The 25171-nt window shown below is 38.6% G+C and overlaps 1 protein-coding gene across 14 annotated transcripts in view; it reads right to left on the bottom strand.

The window, feature by feature from the left end:
• Positions 1-25171, bottom strand: part of Rhbdd1 (rhomboid domain containing 1) — a 169504-nt gene that overhangs the window by 106633 nt on the left and 37700 nt on the right. For all 14 annotated transcript variants that reach the window (XR_004517543.1, XR_004517544.1, XR_004517548.1 and 11 more), the window contains 2 exons: positions 6523-6611; positions 3895-3951 (listed from right to left, as the gene is read on the bottom strand). Coding sequence is in view for 3 of the 14 variants with exons in the window: in XM_010611763.3 (XP_010610065.1) it covers positions 3895-3951; positions 6523-6611 (146 nt within the window). In the remaining 11 variants the exon portion in view is untranslated. The remainder of the gene's footprint in view (positions 1-3894; positions 3952-6522; positions 6612-25171) is intronic.

The raw sequence follows: 25171 nt of genomic DNA, 5'->3' as shown, positions 1-25171 counted from the left end.
TATGCTTCTGTATGAAAGAAGAAAGAGGCAGGTTTCTCTCTCTTTTCTTAACAAATGGAGTGTAAAAAAAAAGGAAAAAAGATAAAAGGAAAAAGAGAGTAAATGGAACTGCCCTACTTTATAAGGCTAAATTGGCAGAGTGCCCATTTCGTATCCCTGTACAACAGAAAAATCAGGAGCTATGAACTAGTGACAGGCACCTTTGTCTTAGTTTTACCACTAACTACCTAGGTGAATTTAGCCAAATTACTTGACCCCTAGCTATGAAAGTTAGGACTAGGTAATCCACAACCATAAACCATGTCTGTGCACAAAAATGTTCTTGCTATTTTTTTTTCCACCCAGAAGAACAGCTGTTTGTTTTGAGGATGTAGAAAAACAGAACCAGAAGAAAAGCCCTTATCCCTCTAGCAACTTCAAGTTGTTCGTGTGCCCTGCTTTGTCCCTGGCCTCAGGGAGAGCATAAAGTTAACAGAGAGAAACCACAACAGGAAACAGAACCATAATGGTTCTCAGAACCAACTCAGCTCTTCCTGGTCACGCGGACCAGTAAAGCTTCTTTCATATTGAAATCGGTATGAACTTTATTTAAGTTACAACCTGCAACCAAAAGTGCTCTTCCAAATGACCAGTTACCGGCTTCACCCTTAACCCCTTATCATGCCTTCTCTCTTCAGGTGAGTCCACAAGTAGAAATAAGGGAGTCAGCACCAACCAATAATTATTCCTCTTCATCCAGACCAAGTTTATGGGATTTTTAAAGCATCCAAATCAGCAGAGGTGAAAGCCTGAGGACTGAAGCTTCATTTTAGGGCAGAGATAGGGTTTCTAATCCAAACAGAGCCACCTGAGGAGCTTTTCTTAAACAGTCCCAATCCCTGATTCTACACTCATTCTGATTTCATTGGTCTGGGAGAAATTCAAGTCATGGGTAAGTTATAAAAGCCCCTCAGGCGATACACAGACTACACAGCCAGGACTGATCAGGGTCTGAGGCCTGAGAACTACACAGAAAATGCAATGTGACTGTACTCCAACACTTATCAAGCCACTGATTTAATTCTTTAATGTCTATCCAGCACATTCTGAATAATCTCAAACAGGCTTTCCAGAGTCTGCTTCTGCTCACCAAAAGCCCTTTCCTCCCTCTGCTTTCCTTAACCTCTTGTCATCCATCACATTCCAGCACTCCACTTCCTCTGGACGGCCGCCAGTAAAGCAACCCCACTTGTCCCTCGCCGGCTGAGCACTGACCTTCTGTGTTAATCTTGCTGGGTTAGATTTCTGCTTCTGCCAGGAAGGAACAACTGGCTCTGAGTTAGCCCTTCAGCCAAGATCAAGTAAAAGACTGAAGGAAATATCTGAAAATATTTTCAGACACTGTATAACAAGTAATACAAGATTTTGAGTCTTGAGAAAAAGGAAATAAAGGAAATGAGCCTGAAGGCACTTTTTAGGCTTATTTTCACTTTTCAGGCTCACTTTATTGGTTCTGGCTGTGCAAGGAAAGGGAGCTCTAGAGCACAGCACAGCCAGCTCCCTGTGTGAGGAAGTTGAAAGGGAGAGTCAGGACAACTAGGAAATGTGGCAAGATCTCAACAAATACTAACATTAATGGCTATCATCCCATTATTCTTACCATCACACATGGATTAATATTCTATTTCTACTCCCTAATTAGCCTTATTAGTTTCTGTTATTTCATCTTTTCAAAAGTTTGGTAGCACCTACATCTCCATTCCCCCAATATTAAACTCTCTTAGATTGGGACTGTTGGTCTTTTTATCTCCTACAATGTCCAATCCACTATGCTGTACAACACGACCACTCACAATATGCTACTGGGTTAACCTGTCCATGGCTAAGAACATTCTCACCAGGAAAACACGTTGGTCTACTTTTCACCATTGTAACAAAATTCCTGAGAAAAACAACTAACAGGAGGAAATGTTTATTTTGGCTCAGAGTTTCAGGATTCAGTCTATGGTCAGCTGGTAACAAGCAGAACTATCACTGAGGAAGGCAAGGCAGAAGAAAGCCGCTCACCTCATGGTGGGCATGGTAATGTGCTTCCTCATCCTCCCACTTTTGTTCCATTTGGGTCCCCATCCTATTGGTGGTGCAGCATGCATTCAGGGTGGGTCTCTCCCCTCAGCTTGCTGTTTCACATGCCAATTGCCTCTGGAAACTCTCACACTCGCACCCAAAAGTGTGCTTCACTAAATTCATGTGTGCTTCTGAATCTAATCAGGTTGACAATCAAGTTTAACCATCACGGGAAATAAAGCAATTCTTTGCTTGGATATTACTTAAGCAAATGGTCGAAAAGCTACAATTCATGGTCCACATCCAACCCACTTCCTATTTTAATGCTTATTTGTCTATCAATTGTTTATGGCTGCTTTCATGCTACAGGGACAGGTTTACTGGTTCTGACAGAACCATACAGCCAGTGAAGCCCTTGGAGACTCTATAGAAAAGTCTTCTGATCCCAAATCTAAGCTACAGCAATTCTCCAATGACATGAATACAATGCATATATGTCACAGCAGCCCATTTGGTTTGCTCTAACAAATAATCATAGACGGGGTGGCTTAAGCAATGGTTACTTATGTCTCACAGTTCTGGGATCAACATGATCATTCTGGGAGGGCCTTCTTCTGAGATACAGGCTGTCAACATCTTGTATAATCACAGAACAGCAAGGAGACTATCTAGCTCCATGGGGTCCCTTTTATAGGAGCACTAATCCCATTTGTGAGAGCTCTACTCTCATGACTGATTTCTTACCAAAGGTCCCACCACCAAATACCATCATGTTAGAGGTATTTCAACATTTGAATTTGGAGACACAGTTGATCTGTTGCAGTAAGATATCCAGTGGTTCCATAGAATATGTCTGATGATACTGATTCAAGATATTACAGTACAGATGTCTGCATGTCTTGAATATGGTTCATCCCTCTGAACTCATGAAGGAATTTAAACCCAAGTCATATGTTAATGGAATTAAGAGGGCTTTTAATCTGATCATGGTGTTTAGAGGTGCAGCCTTTGGAAAGGGATCAGTTTTTGATAAGGTCATTAGACTGGAGGCCACCTGATTGAATCCTAGTGGCTTTAGAAGGACAGAGATCCACTACACATAATCATACATGCTGTCTCTAATCATGTGCTGCCTCACGATGTGGCCAAAAAGAAGCTCATCACCAGAACAGAGCTAATGCTAGAGCAATGCTATTTTACCTTCAAAAGTGTCAGCTAAATAAACCTCTTTCCTTTATAGAATTAGCCTGCCTTAGGTATTTCATTACAATAACAGAAAGTTAACACACTGCACCAGGATGGAATGTAATGGCCTTATCCTAAAACAAGTGTTATGCTGGTAACAGGAAGTCCTTTCTACATATTTAAACAGACATGTAGAAAATCCATTCTCTCTAAGCCATACAGTATTTATTAGAGGAAGGCCTATTAGCATCTTAGCTACAGTAAGCATGAGTCTTCCTGAACATGTAGATGAGTTAGATTGTGGAGAAGTGTGTACCTGAAGCTAGCTTCTAACACACTGCCAACAGTACCACCTGAGGCTGAGAACCAAGAGATCTGAGTATAGTATGAATCCTACAACATAGCAAGACTTCACACCAACCGTTTAAACTTTTTCATGCCAGAGTCACCACCTTCTACACTGGCTTCCCCTACAATCCACCCAAATTTTCTTCCTGGAATACTCCTCCCCATCTAGTTTCCAGGAAAGTTAAAAGTGACAAATAATGTGTGAACTACTCTACCACAATATAAATTAGGGTTATGTTAAAACAGCTCTATCTTGGAAAATACTATAATATTTTTAGATAAATTAAAATGTATTAAGTGAAATAAAGTGCTTACCTGAACTATTAAAGTAGTACTGCTGTCCTGGGTATCCACCATTAGAAGAAAATAGGCCTAAACATGAAATACAGAAACATCTCAATGGTAGGAATATAAGTCTTTATCTGATATTCTTTCCAACAAATACGAGGTACTTTACGACAAGGCCCAGGGTCACTTCAAATGATTTCTAAACAACTGTTAAACTCCCTGTTGTTTGAGGACCAGCTCTACAGGGAACAGGACGCGGTCGGTGAGTGTGATGAAACCCTAATTTATACTCACCATAGTTTCTTAAAGGTTCCTGTTGACATGAGACAGTCTTTGCCCCAAAAGGTACTGAGCTTGGGTTTTGACACCACGGTGCAAGCAGAGATGCTCTGGCCAAAGAGCCACCTTCTCCCAACAGGAGGAGTGCTATTTCCTGACCTTCCTCAGGGACTTTCTCCCTCAGCATAGCTGAATGGAGAGAGGGAGAGGCCTGGGCACAACCTCAACACCGCCCTCATCTTTCAGGAGACATCAAACACAGCTTCCACATGCCCGGACATTTTCCAGGAGGTTCTTGTGCCACTTCAATTCTCAGCTCACTCCAGATCTTTTCTCTGGCTTTACTAGAAAGCAGGCAGAGCCTGGAGGCTATCTGCAGATGGCACTGAATGACCAGTTCAATTTTTCATATTTAATTTCCTGTTTTACTTGGAGAATGATATATTAAAAATGTCTCCACAAAAAAACAGGTGAGATTTTAAGGAAGATAACTATAATTTTATTTATTTTTTTTCCAGCTTTAATTGAGTTTATTGGTACATTTTAGGGATACAGTACAGTTACATTCATTGTTGGGATCTTGTACCTCTACATGATAAGTCTTGATTCTCATTTTTTCCCCTTACCTCTGCCCTCCCTTCACCCCCTCACAACTATAATTTTAGATGTGACAATTGTGGGGGAAATCCTACCCCTTATACCTGCCCTCCCTTCACCCCCTCACAACTATAATTTTAGATGTGACAATTGTGGGGGAAATCCTTTTTAGAAAGGAAACTAAATTTTGTACTACATTTGCAGAAACCTTTAATAACCACTTGATCTCCAGACACATAAGAAAATGAAACAAAAACGATGAACACGAGAGAAAATTTCTTCTGTGATCAGTACTCCTTACTAGATTTCCATAATTAGACCGTATTGACAACACAATAAAATGCAACAATTTCAATAAATGAAGCTCTTGCTGCTTCCTTAGCATGCACACAAGAAAACAAAGCGATGGACAATGGGAGTCTACTTCAGTGTAGTATAGCCTGTTAAAAATCATCCCGAAGTGAACACAACCTACTAATAAAGGCGACAAACAGTGCTGACAAAGCTTTCTAATATCATGAATATTATATGGTTTTCAAGTATACCAGTCATCAGCACAAACTGTGAAAACAAATTATTTATGGTTCAAGAAAAGGTAAAATAGTCTCAAGATTTTCCATGAATAAAAGATGAAATATTGGAACTCACATGGTATATAAAACAAATGTTTGTGAAACAGTTTCCTTACAAGTCAAGACTGGTAGAACATTTTAAATTACGAGGTTTAAAAAATACACTTATTTCTCAATAAACTATTTTCACTGAGCATCAATTTACAGGAAAAGACAAAAAACAAAAAAGTAGAAGCCAACCTTCAAGTGATAATATGAATGTCTGCATGAATATACAAGGGGTGATCAAAATATAGCGTTTAATTTTAAATAAAATTTATTACAATAACATACACTAACATTAATCTCCCCAAAACATTCCCCCTCACTCAAACATACTGATTCCACTGTTCTTGCCACTTTCTCAAGTAGTTCTGCAACTCTCTGCTCCTTGCCATTCAATACAAAGATAGACTCGTTAAATCATTATGGTATGTCCTTATCCACCAGATTTGGCACCATACAACTTCTGGCTCTTCCCCAAAGTAAAAATGACCACGAAAGGTCAATATCTGAATAAATTCGGGACATCAAGGCAGCCATGACAGCACAACTAAGGGTGCTCACAAAAGAGGTCAACCAGAATTCCTCCAGAAAGTGGCAAAAACAATACGTGTGTTCAAAGAGTGTGGGAGTATTTTGAGGAGGATTATGGCAATGTGCCTTTTACTGTAATAAATTAAAATGTAAACATTCACCATGTTTTCTGTAACACCTCACTTGTCTTGCCTGCCAAGGACCTGGTGGTCATTCTGGATTCTATAAAATGCTGGCCTTGTATTTCAGTCTTGATTTGGTTTTCTTTTTAAACTTTGACTTACAAATATATTAATTCATGTAATATTTTAGAAAATGTATTATTTTAAACCCGCTGCAGTTCTCTGAAGTTTTGAGGAAACCGCAGTTTCCTGTGAGTAGCTTTAGGGCCAAAGGTAAGAATACATCCCAAAACGTATTCCTTAAGAAAGCCTCAGATCTGAAATTTGGGTTTTCTCTGAAGGAGCTATGTGAGGGATTGTACTAGCTGTTTTATGTCCTTGTTCAAAAAGGCAAATGAGCATATTGGGAGAGTCCTAAGATGAACCACAAGATATTGGAGTTGCTTCTGTTCACATAAAAATTAAGGTGAATTTCTAACTTGTCATGCCAAAGGCATTTTGTTGTATACCTGCACATGTTTCCATGATTTTCTTCAGAGGCCCATGAGTGTACATTAGTCCAACGAGGATCCCAGCCAGATGCCCTGCAAAGGAGGTCCTAGGAGGGAAGGAGACCCTTCGTGAGCGTTTGTTCTGCTGATTAGAGACATTCTGTCTTCTCATCAGCCCAGTGCATGTCAATTAGTCACAGTCTACAGGTTTTGTTCCACATCACATCTTTTATGCTGAGCAGCATTTAACTTAGTCCAAAAAACAACATTTCCTACGAAAGAAAGAGAGAGAAGAGAAGAGAAGAGAAGAGAAGAGAGGAGAAGAGAAGAGAAGAGAAGAGGAGGGGAGAGGACAATGAATAACAACCACCACATGGTTAAAATGCAGCATATTTCCTTGACCAAGAGAAATGGGCTGGCTCCTCCAGAGCAAAAAAAGCATTTTTTTCAAGATAAGCTATTACATTATTTACAGCTCTTATGACAAAATATCAATGAAATCAGCTTTCTCAGTTCAGAATTAAATCTGTAATTATCCAACTATTGAGAGAATTGTTGTATCTGTACCACAGCAGCACAGGCTGCTGCATTTTTGTATACCACTGACTAGTAAAGCAGAAAGCAATCAACACTGAGCAAAAGACTGAGATGCCTACATGTACCCCAACTTGTGTTCATATGTATCTTCTGGTCACTCAGCAAAAAAGGAACTTGAAATTTGAAAACTGAGTTAGGGCACTGAATAGGTTCCATTCTTCTTGAACTAGCATCTAAGATTGGCAGTCACTCATGTAATTTATTTTTAAACTTACATTTCTAACAAAGTGGCAACCCTCCAAAGGACCTGTGGTACTTCCAGCTTGCTTGTTGAAGGAGAGGTGTACTATGGAATTCAATGGCTAAACAATATCCCAGCCCAAGTTTAACAAGTTACTAGGGATTCTCATGACAACTCCTGAATTGTACCACAAAAATGGGTCCTACAGAGCAAGTTGTCCAAGTACCTACCTCAACTGCCAGGCACCTGATAGCATCCACATTCACAGACACATTGCCTTGTTTGCCTTAAACTGGCTTTTTCTTAGGCCTCAATCCCATATCAGTTGCCTGATCCCATCCCTGGTCTAATGCTTCTCACATCCATCCCAGCCTTTCCATTCTTGTTCACCACAGCTACATTTCTAGCCCTTGTAGGTTCCTGCCTGAATTATTTGGAAAATCCTAGCACTGCCTACAAGGCAAGCCCTGCATAAATACATGTTGAAAACTAAAAGAATAAATGAAAGAAAACCACTCTGCTGATTTCCTGCCACCAGTGCCTCCAGTCTTCAGGTATCCTGAGTCAGAGATAACCATGTCACGCCGCACTCTGAAGTCTACTGGCTTGCTCACAGAAAACCTATCACGTACTCTCAGACTTCCAGTGCCTGGCCTCACCCACCTCTTCCCTCTGGCCTCATCACCGCTGCATTTCCACATACCTCAAGCATACAGAGGTGACCTCCAGACTGCCTTTAACAGCACCTCTGTCATAAAAAGCATGCCTCGGGCAGAGTCCCTCTTTCCTTTTACTCTCTTTCCTCAGAGCCTCTGCTTGTACCTCTCCTATCCAGCATGCTGGGAAGCAGGAGGTTTTATGTTTGCCTGTCTATCCGTCTGCCTATCACATACACAAACTCTCCTAGGGCAGTCTTGTATCTTATGACATTAAGCAAGCTCAAGCAGACATACACACACAAGTGAAGCAAATGAATACATTTTTAAAGCTAGTGGGGAATGACCCCCTGTCCAGAAGAGGAGCAGGTGAGAATTAAGGCTCTGCTGTAAACTCCTGGACAGTGATTCTGGTAGTTTTCGTATGTGTACTCCAAACACCCAGGAGCGTCTGGCACATGACACTCAAACGTGCTGAATGAATGATTCCAGTATGCCAGGGTTATTTCATCAAGCATATCAAGAGGTACATTAAAACACTTAGAGCTTCAGCTTGGAGTGCTTGCTGAGATATGGTAGTCACGGAGTTGAGAATCTGACATTCAGTAACCTGCAGATGAAATTCAGAATCAGAACCAAAACACTTCACCTACTGCAGCAGCGACTTACAAGGGAAACAGGCCCTGCAGCACCACAAGCAACATGGGGACAAGGCATTTTCATGAGCTTAGATCTGTGCAAAATTCACTGGCTCCCAGGAAAGGGACAGTCCATGAGGGAGGGACATTTGAGAGAAAAGTCTGGTCAGAACCTTCGGCAGAGAGAACAGAGCTGCTCCTGCTCCCAGCTGCCAATCAAAGGACACCACGGCCAGAAAAACCCCCAACACTGCAAGTTAAATGTGCACACACACACGTGTGCACACACACTCATCACATACACAATCACACCTCCACAGAGCTATATATTATTTCCATGAAATATATCTACCCAACACGATGTATAACCTAGTAAAAGGGTGGGTTGGACACTTGGTTTCCCATCTTCTGGGAAGAACAGAAAGAACTGTTTTCTTCAGTGCCCTCCTCAACAGAATGTACTTATCTTCTCTCTTCACAATAACCCTCTGCCTAATTCTAAAAATGGGGAAAGGGACATTTAGAGACACAAAGTGGCCAGCATCATTTTTTTAAATCATAACTTCAATTTAACAAAAAAGAATTTTAAAAAATCAGTATTTTCAAAATTTTCTAAACTCACCTTCATGGTTATATGTAGATAATACAGAAAATTTCAATTTTAAACCCTAACCTATTAGATAATCTTGCATCTCATTTACAATTTACAGTGAAATACAGTTAAAATGGATTTTTTTATCTCTCCAAATGGGTTTTCAGATGTTTGAGTTATAATCTATAATTGCCCTAATAGAATTGTAAATGACCAGGGGAGGGAGGCTGGTTGCCCTGAGAACCCACTGAATCATCCTCCAACATTCAGCCTTTTCTATAAAGGTTCCACCTCAAAAAAAAAAAAAATTATCTGTTCTCATTGTCTAATTTAAGCTCTACAAGGGTGTTTGTTTTTAAAATAAAAATAAGCAGAGACTGTGATCTTATTCAATCAAATGTGGGAATATCACATGTGAGAAGTACACACGCACACACAAAAGGGAGTCATTCTTCCAATGGAAAGGAAACATACCGCAAAGAATAGCAACTTTTCTGAGGCAGGTGGTAACCCTGTGACAAATCACCTCCCTTCGCCTCTAATAGGACACACAGATGGCGAGAGACTACACTGGAAGGGTGGCTCCCCTACCCTGGGATTAGAACACCTGACCCCCGACCCTGCTAAATTTTGAGGCAATCTGTCTTTTAACTTTTTAAGATTTTCTTTATTTTGGACACACTTTTATTGTACTACAATCATTCTCTTTTAGATTTGTTTTAATGAGCCTGCTTGCAATTTGCTATGCTTTGCAATGTGAGGTCTCACATGTTCACACAACTTTGAAAACTCAGCCATTCGTTTTTGTTCTGTGGACCTCTAGACATGCAGAAGATGTGTGTGTGTGTGTGTGTGTGTGTGTGTGTGTGTGTGTGTGTGTGTGTGTGCGCGCGCGCGCACGCGCATGCTTCCAAAAAAGTTTTTAAAATAAAAAATAAAGATGAAGCCAAAACAATATTGCTATACATTATTTATAAAGGAAAATGATGGTTGAAAGATAATTTTGGTGTAAAACTAAAAGTAAAATATTATGAGTTTCAGTTATGTTAACTATTTGCAGATATTAACACCGACAGTCAGGATTCTTTTTTTTTCTAGGCATCCATCCTTTTAAGATGTGTATTTGTACTAAATGGTTATGCAAAATGTTTGTGCCACTGTTAAAGAGTCAAAAACTACAGCTATGATTGAAAGCTGTGACAAGCCATAAAGGTCCTTCTCTGTTAAATGGCGAATTCTTTCCACAGCAGAGGAGGCTGTTCAAGCATGGCTCCAAAGCAGAAAATGTATTACTGTACGACATAATCTCACACTGTATGCAGAACAAATGACCTCATTAAGGCTGTAACCTGACAGACAGAACAGTGTTGGACAAGATAAAGGAACAAGGTAAGGTAAGAGGCAGTCAGCTAGAAGCAGCCTATTATACTTTCCATAATTTCTTTCTGTAAAAGCTGATACCACCAGGTGGGGACTGAGCTGATGAGAAGCTCTGGGGTTTGGGAAGTTTAGCAAATGATCCCAGATTAGCAGTGCAGCAACAAGAGGTAGTGAAAATTTTTTAGGTTTTTGCATATTAATGCCACTAGGGTAGATCTTGACAGGACTGCTTTTGCCCAAGATAAACTGTTCTTAAACTCCTGCTTTCTGTCTTTGATGCCTTCTTCAACTACTACACCAGTATGTGTCTTTGGCAATGGCAATTTGAAGAAATTTGACCTATAGGCTTTCTCTCTTTACCAGGTCTTTCTCCAATCTCTCCTTCCTACCACTTTTGGCCTCAGAAGTAGCCTCCTTCCAATTGCATGTGCCCAAAAGGCAGCTATGCTGGCAGTATACCCTTTTAGTATTGGTGATATTTTGGTTTATTAGTATGGTACCAACTGCAGATAGAAGGCTGAGAGCTGACCACCAATACGTACTTAAAGCTCAGAAAACTGGATCTGCATAAAAACACAGGTCTTTCAAAGGGAGAAGATAACAGATAATGCACAGAAACACCTTGACTCTCAACTCCATGCCCTTATGCCTGAAACAAGATAATTCTCTGAGCTGATTCAAGTAGTAGTATTCATTCTTTCAAATATTTACTGACTGACTACTATATAACCACACATTGTGGTAAAGCTAGGAAACCAGGTCTACTTTCCCTAGAGTGGTGTGCAGTGACTCCCCAGGGTACCAAAGTGACATCATACGATATACAGGAGCTTCAGGCCAGAACAAGCACTTATGGAACAGCTTGAGGCAGGGAAAATGTGGTGTTCTAAAAACATTAAGATGGTTCATAGCTAGGTGGCGCATAGTGAGCAAAGAGCATAGGGAAGAGAGATGAATCTGGAAAGACAGGCAAGAGAGAGATCATAAAAGCCTTATGTGCCACATGGCAAGGCATTTGAATTGTTTTTTTAATTATAATGGGAGGCAATGGGAGGATTTTAAACAGGAGAACGTTTAAATGATCTATTCTGCCTAATAGGAAAACAGAATACAGAGGTTAGAACAGGCAGTTTAAGCAAAAGACAGTAAGGAAGCTAACACGGTCCTAGGAAAACAGGTTGACAGGTTGGAAGAGGTGGTGGCAGTGGACTATGGGAACATCAAGGCCACTAGGAAGGATCTTGGTAGGACCACAGCAGGGAAGGATGGTGGAAAAATGTGGGTAGATTTGGTTATACTTTGGAAACAGAGATAAAAGGACTCGAGATGGATTCAGCAAGGGAGTGAGGGAAAGGGAAAAATTTAGGCTTTTGGCTTCTGCAACTAAATGGATGATGGACCCATTCACCAAGAAGTAGAAGACTGGGAAAAGAAAACAGCAGAGTGCAGGACAAAATAGGAGAGCTCAGTTCTGATGTGTTTACTTAGAGATGCCTACAAGACAAACTGAGATATCCTGTATTTAGAAGGATGCTGGGTACAGGTAAAAAATTGAGAGGGAGAGTTATTCAAACTAATGCTCCTGGTTTCATTTTATTTGACTCCTAGAGTATTTGTATACAATTACAGGGTTACATCTTTTTATACACACACACACACACACACAAAAAAAAAAAACTAAGACTAGAAGAAAAGCACAGACTTACATAGATAAAAAGTATAACAGGTAACGAGGGAATGATATTCTCCTATTTTATGCATTTCTTAAAATTTGACTGATTGACTGGTACAGGGAAGAGAACCCAGGGCCTTTGCACTAAGCTGTATCTCCAAGCTTTAAAACATTTTTTTATATTTTGAGATAGGGTCTCGCCCAATCTCTAAGTTGCCTAGATTGACATCAATGACCTCAGGATCCTCCTACACTAGGATTACAGGTGTGTGCCAATGCCTAGCTAACTTCATTATTTTAATAAAATGAAAAGGGAAAGGAGATTAAGAAAGGCTCTCAAGAACAGTATTTCCCTCACTGATGCAGTGGACAAATCTAAATTGTTAAGATCACTCTCCTCCATTTTAACATAGCACTTTTGATACTAATCACTAGATCCATACATTATTAAGTTTCTTTAGAATCTATTATTCTAATCTCTTTAAAAAAAATGAAAGGCTTCCATATTAAATGAACAGGTAAGCAAAGTCGTGTACAAAATAAAGGAACCTCTTTAGCAGAGGTTAAAGTCAGTGAAATTCTGAAGTGACCTTTACAGTCTTTCCATAGAATATATTTCTTTAACCACACACACCTTGGAACAGTGATGGCAAACCTTTCAGAGCTTTCAATGATAATAAACAGCCAGCTGCAGCATGCGTGCCATAGGTTCACCACTACCTTCCTAGTTTTCTTCTCCATAACTCCAACACTTGTTAGTGAGTAGACCCCAATTGCCAAAAATCCTCCCACATGCTCTGCACTGCCCTGCACTTCCCCGACCTTTGGAACAGCTCAGCAACGTGATTGAGCACAGGGGTAGCACAGGGTGCTGGGGGTAGGCTGCCTGGCCTGGCACCTTCAGAGCCCACCTCAACTTTACTGAGCTCTCCCACTGTGCTAGCTCTGGTTACTTCCTGGCTTAAGCAAACTTGCCTTGTTCTAGCCCCCTTTCACCAGAGTGATGAGCACAACATCGAACATGCAAACCTGATCCCAATCTAATAGCCCTTCTGTACCTCACTAGTGTTTCTAGAATAGAATGTAAGCAAGGATTGGTAGGGTCTTGATGTGCTTCTGTCTGCCACCCTGGGCTTCTCTCTACTACCAGTTCTCAGTCCTACCTGGGCCCCAAGCTCAAGTCATTTGAAAAAGCCCCACTTCTACCCTTTAGGACTTTGTATACACTATTCCTTCTGCCTTCCACTTCACCCAGCTATGCCCTAACAAAACGTCCCTCCTGACCCACAGCCAGTGCCTTCCCTCAGGACATGGAAGGGTTGCTGCCTGGCTCCTTCAGTATCCTTTGCACTCCTCTGGCACTATAGGGTTTCCCTGGAAGTCAACTCATCTGCCATTCCCTGGCTTGTGTTTTTCAACCCCATCACATCCAACAACCCTCTATATCTTAAAATACTGAATCATATTCCTGTATTTTCTTAAAATGGCATTTATAAACAACATGCCTTACATGCATACTTTTAAAGACACATCACCTGAACTCAACATACTGTCCTGCTATAAAAATAAGAAAAATAAAATGCAGCATTATAAAATAATACACATTTTAAACGCTTCATCACAACACTACCAGGAGAAACATGAAGTAGTTATTTGCTTGTACTATGTACAGAATCCAAATGAAAGTGGAAATAACAAACACAGGCAGTTTACACTCAGGCTTTCTGTGACTCAAACATCACGTGCAGGGTTCCAACGGAGATGTGATTTTCTATGAGGGTAAATAGCTCTTGATTCCAAATAAAGCAAAGTACAATTTTCCCTCAATTTACATCTACAATTTAATTTACAATTTTCCTGGAAAAGTCATTTTATGCTAACATCCATGCCAAAAAACCTTTGTGTTTACATAGGTTTTCAGGCTCAGATAATCATCCACCTACATGAACTTCCTTTCAGGAGGCTGGGTGTGAGTGTGGATGCACACAGGACTTCAAGCTGCAAGACTGCAGGTATCATGGGCCCTGCACAGCAAATGCCAGTAGCACCCCCGCTAATCATTATTAACTAAAACCAACCCTGTGAATTTCCAAAATCCTCCAGGGGATCAAGCCACCCATCCCAATGGAAAACCACTGGCTTAGTGCTCCAAATATGCTCATTAAATGTCTGCTGAATCAATGACCTTTAATCATGAGGCCTTGAAAAAATATTTCTTTTCAAAGCACTTCTCATGTGACTACACTATGCACAAATTCCAAGGATTCCAAGAAAATCTACCACATATTGAACTGATATCCAAAAAAACTTCCCACCACAGCTGAAATGCACATGAAGAGTTAGAACATTTGAAAGAGCCCATGATCACTTCCACATTGCACTGTGGTAGAATAGCTTCAACTTGGCTCATGAAAAATGCTGTGCCATCTGCTATTACTACAGACAAAAATATTTCTGGATACCACATGAATGATTATTTGCACATCACCTCTAGAAAATAAATATGAAATGAAAGAAAAGTCAGATTGTTTATAGCTTGATTTTAACATGTGCTACTGTTATGAAGCAAACAAATGACATTCCTATGAGCTCAGCCTCTTGGAGGTATTCTCAAAAGCAGTGCTGCTTACAATTCCTTGTCCCCAGGTACTTGGGCTCTACAAGGTTGCAGGAAGAGATTGACTCGGTTGATCTCCATTAATGAGAATTCTTTTGAAGTACACCCGGAGAACAACTGAAAACAGCAGGAAGAGTCTCAGCTGTGGAGCTGTGAAAATGATGTTAATGGCTTCTTTGAACACACCATAAAGTGAATGAATGGGATGGTTGGCTGGTTCCCAACCTTGGCTGCTGTTCTGGTTATCTAGATGTCCCTCCAAAGCCTCATGCTCATAGGTGGGGCTTTTGGGAGTGAATGTCTCATGGGTGTGTGGTATGGATTAGCCCACTGATTGGTTTAGGGTAATTCTGGGTGTGAATGATGGGTTTACAAAAGACAAAGATGGAAGATCAACCCTGTATGTGGGTGGTACCTACCAATAGGCTTAAGTACCCTGAATGGAAAAAAATGGGCAAGAAGAAGGAAGGCTTGCTGCCTCCTGCCTGTCATGCCATAAACACTTTCTCCTCTGCTATGACACCCTGCCTTGGACTGGAACCTCTACAAAGTGTGAGCCAAAATAAACCTTTCCTCCCTAAACTTGTGAATGTCAGGTATTTTGTTTCAGCGACCAAAAATAAAAATTAAGACAAACTAAGCAACAAACTAAGACAAGCTGCACACCTGAAAATCCTTAACATGTTCAGGACAAGGCTGTAATTTGTACGTCTCACTACGGGGAGGCTCTGAATTATAGGTGGTACATGCATGACTGTCCTAATGGGGTAGAATGTGTTAAAGAGGTTTTATTTAAATTATTTAGACCCCACTATAAGGAATTATGCACAATTTCCATGGGATAAGACTCTGACATTTTTTTTTTGTAGTTTTTTTAATTCCTCTGGTGGTTCTAATGTATTGAGGATTGTTAATCTTAACCCAAAATTCTACTTCAACGGTGAGATATCAGCTGCTATATTAGGGCAATGAGAAAAACATTTTGAGAGTATGCAGACTCTGTACCTCACAAGTTACCCCACAGAAGTGACATGCTTCTCTTCCTGATAAATTTGTCTTAATATAGTCTAATACTAATGAGGGTAAGTACAGTTTTGCAAATGCATGTAAAGAAATCCATGAACTTATGTGAAATGATTTATAAGTTCTTCCAATTTATAAAACCTGCTAAATTAGTGTGCTCACATGTACCAAAAATTCATATGGCCAAACACAACAACAGTAAAGAGTTAAGATCATTCCTGAGTCCCCAGACTTAACACAAAGATTGGGGGGAAAACTAGATCATAAAGTTAGCCTATAATTTCAGAAAGTACAAATTCTGCTTATAGTTAAATCTGGAATAAATAAAAAACCTAACTGTGAAAAACAGAAATGCCCCAACTACTATATGACTCAGAGATCTGAACATGCCACCAATACCACATTCTGCTTCTGGAGAAGCTTTATTGGTACATCTGTAAGGCATAGTGAATGCTAAACAAGAGCACAGACCATCAGCTATGAAATTCTGAAAACTGCCCATTAGAGTGGCATCTGTGCAACACAACTTTTTTAGGCTGTACAGGAAAAAAGTGACTCCTATTTTCAACTGTCCTAAAAGCTACCTATTATCAAGAACTACTTCTGTGGCTGTTTGCCAGAGTGGTACCAAGGGGACAGTGGCTCTATTTGTCTAGGATTCCTACCCTTGAGATGCTGTAAAGATAGGAGCTGTTGGTGGTTAGCTCTGTCACTAAATGGAGAGAGCCCTTCTGAGAAAGGAGCTATGGGAGACAGACTTCACCATAGTTGCTGGTAATCCCTTGACAATCCTTATAGTCCGAGGATGAGCTGGACCCAGGATGCGCTTCTAGCCAACAGAATACAGCATGCCGCTTCCAGAATTATGCTACCTAAGAGTTGTATTTCTGCCTCACCAGTAGGCTCTGCTTTGAAAGAAGCTGCCATATTGTGAGCTGTCCTAGGGAAAGATCAAGGGGCAATAAACAAGAGCAAATTATAGCTGACAACTGACAGTGAGGTTCTTAGTCCAATGACCTACAAAGAACTGAATTCTTCCAACAGCCAATGAACTGGAAGCAGATCCTTCCCTAGCCAAGCCTTCAGCTGGGACTTCAGGGCTGACTGACCCCTTTGTTAGAGAACCGGAAGCCAACAGAGAAGCCATGTCCAGACTCCTGACCTATGGAAACTAAGCTAATAAACGTGTGTTGCTTTAAGCCACCAGGTTTGATATGACCTAATATGAGGCAACAGATAACTAATACAGAAACCAAAATAAGTTGAGGAGGCAGGGGAATAGAGCAAGGGGATTGAAACAGAATCTTGATGACTTTGCTTGAGTCTCTAAATCTCATCATATCTGAAGTTCCTGAAATCCACATGGGCACTACTGGAAATGTTAATTATGTACTTCAACAGATGTCCTTTCCTTTAATCCAGTTTTATAGGTCTCTTTAAAGAGTAACAAAGAATCGTGGCCAAGATGACAAAAGATAATAGAGGCATCATTATGCAAACCTCAAGGTTCAGAGCCTTCAAAAGAATTGTTACACTATATATACATATACATATATTTATATTTATATACAATACACTATATATATATAAAATCCTGTACAATGTTTGATAGGTATTATAGGTATTCAGCAAAATATGAGTCACAATCCACCATCTTTAAAAAAAGCATTTAAAAAAATGCCCAACACTACTTTTAAATACTCATTTATTATCTCTATCAAAGAGCTCTTTAAAAATCCATAAATATTTCATTCAGTAAGTTGTTAGCAAACACTTTCAGTGGGGATTAGATGACTGAAATAGTTTCAGAAGACTCTAATGCACGCTGACTGGCTTGAGCTTTTTCAGCCACTCCACTTGTACCTGAAGATGACAACTCAGGGACAAGGAAGTGGAAACAGCCTTTCTATCAGCCAGACACGATTTCAGCATCTTCTCTGTGTAACCTTTCTAATCTTCCCAACAAGCCAAGCAGATGTATACTATCATCGCTCCTCCTTTACTGATGAGGAACTAAGATCTAAGAGAAAGCACCTGAGCCAAGAGCCCATCTTTATGAGGCAGAGAGCTAAAAGGAAGTAGGAGTGGCACTGGTTAAGGTACAGCAGTAAATCATTCAGTGCTCTCCCTGATGGGTACACCCTCAGTTTGTGTGCCTGAGAAAGTACAATTAGGATTTATAATCTGCAATGAGGAACTTGACAACAACCAAAAGTATGACAAAAGGGCTATATAATTGTTCATGTAACACAAGTTAACAATACAATGATGTTTGAACACATAAAACACTTCCAAAAAATAATTCACTCTGATTTCTAATTTGCATTCCTCAATAAAGTTTCTTTAAAAATAATACATCCCTTCATTAACTTTTGCAGCCCTTTCTACATTTCATGCTTGTTTTATTGCTGGCTATTAGCTAAACCTTAAAAAACATCAATTAAAACTGACATGCAAAAATCTATGAAATCTAGAACAAAAATCTCTGAAAATTCACCTCAATCCACCTTTAAAAACAAAAACTTCTGAGAAAAACCACAGAATAATACAGAGCACACACAAAGAACACTTCTCATTAATTAAGCAGTCTATCTCTACCCAGATGTAGGCAACAGCTCTGCTGAGTCCTTTCAGATTGAATAAACAATAAGTCAGCCCTACAGACAACGTGTGTTAAACATTTATAATCAGCATGCTCAAGACACTGAAGAGCAGTCATACCCAGTGTACTCAAAGAGACCCTGGATGGAATTTATGAATTTTAAATGAACTTTTAGAGTTTCTTAGGGCACATCTTTAAAATGACTGTTACAATGCATAAATCTTTAAACTTCATGTTAAAGATGAGTATTTTAACATTTGTGTCTAACTGCAACCCTCTCTGTGGTTATGATTTTAGTCACCGCCCAGCTCTTGCAAATACACTTCAAATCTTTTGTTATAAAAGTCACTTAATTCCTAACTCAGAGATCCTCAGATTAGAGATCTGTTAACTCCAAAATGAGATCAATATCACTGTTATACATGTAAAATACCAAAATGAGAAAAATAATACCCAAGTAATAGTCATAGTAGCAAAGATAAAGAAGAAAATTTTCCTGCCTTTGGGAAACCAGGCCTTTCCCAAGGAGGAAGAAATGTACACATTTAGCCTTTTCACAAAAACAAACAGACAAACCTTCCTTTTGTTACAACTTTTAAAAACAAAGAATCCGGGGACAGTAAGAACAGGAAAAGTATGAAAATCATGAATAATAAGTCAATGAGAAATGTGGCTAAGCCTCATAACAATCTGCAATCCTTTTCTGTTACACTCATGAATTAGGGAGGGAACTTTTAATATTTTTCCAGTGCTGCTCATCAGGTAAGAGGCTGGGTAGACAAGCACTGAAGAATTTTAACACTCACTCAAAGTGAACTATCTTCCCTGTCTGCTCTGTCCTTCCTTCTGACTCAACAGCACACAAGAGGGAAGGAAAGGGAAGAGAGTGGCCACAGTGGCCATCAGGGCAGGAAGGCCAAACAAGGTTCCCTCGCTATTAGGAACCCATTTCACCATCAGTACACAGTGACATCTATGTTGAAATGACTTTAAAGCAATCCTTTAATGGAAAAATGCCAAAACATTGGTAACTGCAACTTTCCATCAACATTACACCAGTTATTAGTAAAAAGATGGATCAGAGACTGTCATTTTTAATTCATAGCCTCTACTTATATATTCAACATAAAACAGTACTGAGTTTTATAAAATCATTTTTCTGCCACCTGCCTAGTACTTAATTATTTAAAACTCATTTGAAAAACACACACACCTGACACTTTTTAAAATACTATTTGACAATAGCATTTTCAACATCTAAAAAAATATGTGCTGGAATAGCAGATTCTATACACACTGTCTTTCATTAGCACATCCTAAGGTATTTTTACTCACTGGCACATTGCACTTCACAAATCTGCTAAAGGGAAATAGGAGAGAATGTGACCCTCTGTTCAGAGTTTAAATTACTTGCTATCTCTCACACAGAAAATGTATACCCCTTCTAATTAAGATTAACTGGTTCACCAACATTTTTATACTGTCCCTAATACTTGGGAATCCCCCAAGTTACAAGAGCAGAACTCTCTACAAACTGACACTATGACGGAGTGTTCTGAGTATAAACTCATCAAATAAAACTTACAACTTCACATAAAATTGAATTTCTAATGGATATAGCAGTAACATGACATCTCAACCAGGTTTTCTTTTTTTTTTTGGTACTGGGGATTGAACTCAGGACCTTGCACTTGCGAGGCAGGCAGCAACACCACTGAGCTAAATCCCCAGCCCTACTGTTTTTTTTTTTTTTAAACTATTCTTTAATTTTCAATTAACCTAAAAATCTAAATAAAAACTATTATAAAATTAGTCTTAAAACAGAAAAAAAAACCTAGTACCTCTTAAAATATATATTATTCTGGAATTTAATCTTACCTCTGCCCTACCTTTGGATATATCTCCTTTTATAAATCTACTATTTAAAGTTTTCTTTCTTATGTTCTTATTTAAATCTGTCTATGTGACTTGTCTTTTCAAAGATACAATCTTCATTTTTCAATTCTGTCATATTTTGAGTTTATTAAATTTTTCCTTTCTCATGATCAACTCGCTCTTCCTCCAATATTTATTCACTTCTTTTTAAGCTTCTTCGACTTAGTTATTTTTTAAATATTTTTGTTATATCTTAAAAAGCACTTAAGAATTTGCCATGGCACAGATTTTATACATCACATTCTTACTGTTCATTTTAAACTCTTTTTAAAATACTTTGAGTCATGAACTTACTTAAACTTCCAAGTGATTATGACTAGCATTTTTTCTTTTGTTCATCTGTAGTGTTTTAAATCAATATTACCTTGAGAGCAGACAGTGCGCCTCATCAAACATCTGTGCATTAGAGATGACCGGAGCTGCCTGTGACAGCTCATCTTGTGTACACCGTGTGAACAAGGCCAGCCTGGGGCTCAGTCCCACACAGGGCTGCTCCCCTGTCCTGCTCCAGTTGTTGAGAAGTGTTTTCTAGTCTTCTCAGTGCTCGCTTTTCCCACTTCTTGTTAGAGTGCCTCCAGCCCTGCCTCGCCTTTGGCTCTATCATCTTTCCTTCATATCCACCCTAGACGTCTGTTCCTGGATGGTTCCTTCAGATATTCACACTTTGTCTTTTATCTCTGGCTAGATTAGCCAGTCTAAAATGTTCCTTTATTCAACTAGCATTTATGGAGAAACTAATGTATACCAACCACTGTTTTAGGCACGGGGATAAGGAGAGAAAAAGACATGGTAACAAGTTACAATTTGTGAAAATGTGCTCTGGTATAGTTGTATTTTAGTAACTTGATTTTTTTCTACTATATAGAATATAGTCTCATTATAAAGGATTTAGAGGGGAAACAAAAGTTTAAAGAAAAAAATAATATCAGCAATTCTGGAGTCTTGAATTAAACACTATCAATATTTTGATATGTTTCTCTCTAGCTGTTTTGTCTAATTTATTTTGGAAAATAACTGAAACCAGATCTTATGTAACATTTAGCATTCTCCTTTCTACCTTTATTTTATCAAGAGTATTTTTCAATTTTATTACAATAATCTCTAACACTTCCACTTAATGACTGTATAATATTCTATCACATCAATTCATAATAATTTACCTAATATCAAATATTTAAGTGGTTCCCTATTTTGCAATACTTTATGACAATAAAGATATAATTCAATCTTTTTTTGCATTTGTGATTATTTATGATTTGAATAGATTTCTAGAAAAGTAGTTACAGAATCAAAAGATATAAACATTTTTTACAGATCTTAACACTACTCATTAAAATACTTCGCAGAATATTTGTTCCAAAGTACAGTTCCATCAGAAGTTTAAGTAAAACTGTTTTACCAAACACTCAACAATAGTGATAGTTTTTAAATCATTAGTTGAAAGCACAAAATAGATTAGCTTCTTTTACCTTTAACTAATACATTTTTAATTAATAAATATTTTTATGTTATACAAATATTGGGGATCGACTGACTTGTTTCTGTGAATTGTCTGTTGATGACTTTTGCCAATGTACCTGGTGGTATTCTTTTTTCAGCTAACACTGTTCATCATAAAGATGTGATTTTTTTTCTAATTTACTTTTAATATTTTTTGCTCTTTATTTTGATTTATAAAGTATTTGGACCTGAAAAAAAAGGGTAATTCCTTTTGTCTTTGAAAGTATGTTCATTATTTTTAATGCTTAGAAATTTACACTTCCAGCCAGGCACCATGGCACACACCTGTAATCCCAGCTACTCAGGAGGGTAAGACAGGCAGATCATGAATTAGACCAGCCTGTCTCAAAAAACAAAACAAAACTGAATCCCACAACTTTAAGTTCCCTTTAAATATGCTTAGACATTTTTTTTGGATCTTGCTTATTATATTTTCTAAATGCCTGAATTCCATGAGACAAAGCTCTGACTTTAGTTTTTCCTGAATGGTTAAAATTCTTCAAGTACCATTTGTTAAATAATCCTTACTTTTCATACTGATTTTTGATGTTATTTTTATCATGTGTGTGGTCCAAAATTTCCTAAAACGATGTGTGCCTCAGAATCAAGGAATATGGTAACATAAATTACTGAAGTGACATATATTGCTAAAAATAAAACGTGTTATTTATTTGACCTGTGGGTAATAAATGACTACAAAATTAAAATGCTCTCCTCTTGAATTCAGAAGGGAACAATGTCCATTTAAAGAGAAATAAATTAGAATCAAATTATTTTACGTCTCATATAAGCTAATGAGAATCCAACTTTAAATGGAAGGACCATTTATGCAGTCTGCAGCCTGTTCTCAGCTGGTTATCACAGAATAATTGATGTACTAATGATTTCAATTCATAGCACTGACTGTCTTCATTTTGCATAATTTGTACCAAACTTGAATATAAATGGGAAACAGTCCTCTTGCCTATTTAACTCCCATGACTTTTAACTAAAAATCACTTAATAGTGCAGAAGAGGAAGGGGAAATTAGCGAATACAAAGAACACTCTATTTTAAAACATTCCTCTTTATACTGAAATGGTAAAAATTAAGAAAATATATCAGAAAACTCTAGTTAGTTAAGTACAGCTTAGGTAGGTGTTATCATCCACATACTCACGATTATATCACAGCATGATGGCCAATTACTTTAAACGTATGTGGTGAATCTTACTCCATATCACTGTGTTCAACTAGAAAAACAGCTGCTTCTTTGATTCTCCCTACTGCTCTACTCTGGTATTCTCAGCTGGCCAATTGGGTAAAACAGGCCCTAAACAGCATCTGACTAAGTTATAGATGGCAGGAGTCTTTCACAGCTCACATACTCAGGTTGGTATGGAAACTTCTCTGTGTACTTCCATTTCTATTTACGACCTGTGTATTTTTTAATGGAACCAGAGCAGACCTGTCCAATTATAGAATACAATATGTGTTTGTGAACCTAAAGTAAAGTCTGCTTAGAAATCATGTTATGTGGCTAGTTGTACATTGCTTCTGAGCCATATACAGGAAAATAAGAGTTAATATTCATACATGGACAATCAGAGGTAGTATTCTGTAACTTCTCTTTAAAAAATAAAACCAATTTTCACCCTTAAGAGGCACTGCTATGGACTGGTGGTTCCACCCCAAATTAAAACTGTGTCGAAGACTAACACCCAATATGAAGGTATTTGGATGAGGCCTTTGATAGAAAATTAGGTTGAGGTGAGGTCAGAATAAGGGTTGGACCCTCGAGATGCTATTAGTGCACTTACTGGAACTGACACCAAGCAGTGGCACACAACTTTAATACCGGCTACTGGGATGACAGAGGCAAGAAGGTCACAAGCTGAAGGCTACTTTGAGCAACTTAGCAAGAACCTGCCTCAAAACACAGTGAAGGACCAGGACGGGGTATATAGCTCAGGTTGTTCGAAAATACGCAAAGCCGTGGGTTTGATCTTCAGTACTGCAAAACAAGAACAACAAACCCTGACACCAGAGTGTATGCATGTGTCTGTCTGACTGCCTCTGCTTCTCTCTCTTTCACCTTGCCACAGGAGGACACAGTGTGAAGACAGCCAGGAAAAGAGGCCTCACTAAGAACTGATCCAGAACTATGAAAAATGAGAATAAATTTATTGTTTAAACCATATAATCTATGGTATTTGTTACAGTAGCCTGAGCTATGATACGAGCATAAGAAACTAAGGTATCCTGGATGGAATCTTGGAAAAGAAAAAGAACATTAACTAGAAACTGGGAAAATTTAAATAAAATATGGATTTTAGTTAATGCTGTGTTAATGTTCATTCATTAACTGTAACTAACATACTATATTGAGATGTTACAAGTGAAGTGGGATGTGGGGTATACGGAACTTTCTGTACATCTTTGAAATTTTTTCTATTAATCTAAAACCACCTGAAAGAAAGTTTATTTAAATTGCATAAATAAACAATGCCTATGTCTTTAATCTCTTCCCCAAACAAATTACCATATCATTTCTTTATTCTCCATATAAAAGACTCTGTTATTAGCTTTGGTTTAAAATATTTCTCTATCCATTAACGTTAGCAAAAGAGAATTTCTCCATTTTTACTTGCAAGACCTAAAACCATATAGTTATAAAGTCTCTCAGTATACATAATCTGATAGGGAGAACCACTTGGCATTTATTATCAGCGCCTGTTAACTCTGAACAATCACAACTTCTTGAAAATACTTAGAGGATACAGGCAGATAAACCACAGGTGAGGAAATATAACTAATTAACAAGAGCAACAAACAAAAATGTCCTACTTTAAGAGTAAGAGAAAAACCACAACTTCTTTATCCAGTTTCCAACGGATGGGCAAATAGGTTGTTTCCAAGATTATTATCAGCGCCTGTTAACTCTGAACAATCACAACTTCTTGAAAATACTTAGAGGATACAGGCAGATAAACCACAGGTGAGGAAATATAACTAATTAACAAGAGCAACAAACAAAAATGTCCTACTTTAAGAGTAAGAGAAAAACCACAACTTCTTTATCCAGTTTCCAACGGATGGGCAAATAGGTTGTTTCCAAGATTTAGCTATTACAAACTGTGCCGCTATAAACATGGGTGCACATACTTCTCTGTGATATGATTCTTTCAGTTCTCTTGGAAAGATACCCAACAGAGGGATGGCTGGGTCAAATGGAACCTCCAGTCCAAGCTCTTTGAGGTATCTCCATATTGATTTCCATAGTGGTTGCACTAGT

Source organism: Fukomys damarensis, unplaced genomic scaffold, assembly GCF_012274545.1.
Source record: "Fukomys damarensis isolate Sample0158 unplaced genomic scaffold, DMR_v1.0_HiC HiC_scaffold_16, whole genome shotgun sequence".
Classification (NCBI taxonomy): Eukaryota; Metazoa; Chordata; class Mammalia; order Rodentia; family Bathyergidae; genus Fukomys; species Fukomys damarensis.
The sequence above is the reverse complement of the archived record's forward strand: the minus strand, read 5'-3'. Positions and strand labels throughout refer to the sequence as shown.